The following is a 1158-nucleotide window of genomic DNA, read 5'->3' on the forward strand; positions in this document are numbered from 1 at the left end:
AGAGATCACACATTGGTCCTTCATGTGGAACCTACACAACAGACAACACACAAGGGTTATTGTCTCGTTTATGTAATACAACGTAGAATCATCAGCTTTTGTAGGTTTGTATTTTGTAACTCACCTCTTGAATTCGCTCTAACGATCTGATGTTGTCAAGTGTATCTAAAGAAGGTGAAAGACCTCCATGTAAACAGAACACCTACAGAAAACAAAGTTTCATAGTTTCAAATCCAAAACGGGCAGAAGCAGATACAAGACTGTAAAAAGATGATTAGTTTAAAATACCTGACTCTCAATGAGAGCTGTAAGAGGAAGATAATCAAAAAGGTCAGTGAAGTGCTTCCATACATTAGCGTTTCCATATTTCCTCAAGCATTCATCATAAAATCCATACCTGAAAAAGGTATTTTGTAATGAAAGGCATTTTGAGACAGGGGACAACTTCATACCGAGAATGCACAGAATTCACAACTTAGTAATGAAAATGCGTACACTTGAGTAATTTGCCGGCTTTCATGATTCCCTCTTAGGATCGTAAGTCTATCTCTGTATCGAGCTTTTAAGGCCACCAAGAGTGAAACCGTCTCAACTGAATAATACCCTCGATCTTCAAAAGTTACACAATTGTGTTAGTTATATAGATAAGTGACTTTAAAAAAACAGAACAATAAGAACTTAACATAGATATAACAAGGTACTCAGAACACATGAAGTTTTGGCCTTTTCTTAAGCAAAAACTTCCAAAGTAACTGAAAACATAAATCCAAATCCGAGTACTCAGAAACATTAAACAAGGATAAAATGGAGTAAGCTTCATACAAGAACCCTAAGAATAATCAAAAACGGCTAAAGCAAAAAGTTTAACCTTTCCAATAGCAAAGATCAAAACTTTTGGATAGATGAAACAAAACAAAAACAATAAATCCTACCACTAATGGCTAAACACTCCCAAATAAGTACACATCAACCCAAAAAAAAGTCAAACAGAATCAAAATCCCCAAATCAAGAAATCAACAAACGTAGAAAACCCTAAAAAGGCTAAAATTATTATAGAGAGAGAGAGAGAGAGAGAGAGAGAGAGACACTGACCTACATAATCACCCATGAAAAGATAATTAGTATCAGGAGCAGAGCCACCAATACGAAAAAGCTCG

At 35.4% G+C, this 1158-nt stretch overlaps 1 protein-coding gene across 1 annotated transcript in view; it reads right to left on the bottom strand.

The window, feature by feature from the left end:
* The window catches only part of LOC104750849 (serine/threonine-protein phosphatase PP2A-5 catalytic subunit), a gene marked incomplete in the record, with an annotated part of 8790 nt that overhangs the window by 1327 nt on the left and 6305 nt on the right, over positions 1–1158 (bottom strand). The window contains 4 exon segments of the mRNA XM_010472695.2: positions 125–202; positions 289–397; positions 496–610; positions 1094–1158. Of these exon segments, the coding sequence (XP_010470997.1) occupies positions 125–202; positions 289–397; positions 496–610; positions 1094–1158 (367 nt within the window).

This window comes from Camelina sativa, chromosome 16 (genome assembly GCF_000633955.1).
Source record: "Camelina sativa cultivar DH55 chromosome 16, Cs, whole genome shotgun sequence".
In the NCBI taxonomy this organism is placed as follows: domain Eukaryota; kingdom Viridiplantae; phylum Streptophyta; class Magnoliopsida; order Brassicales; family Brassicaceae; genus Camelina; species Camelina sativa.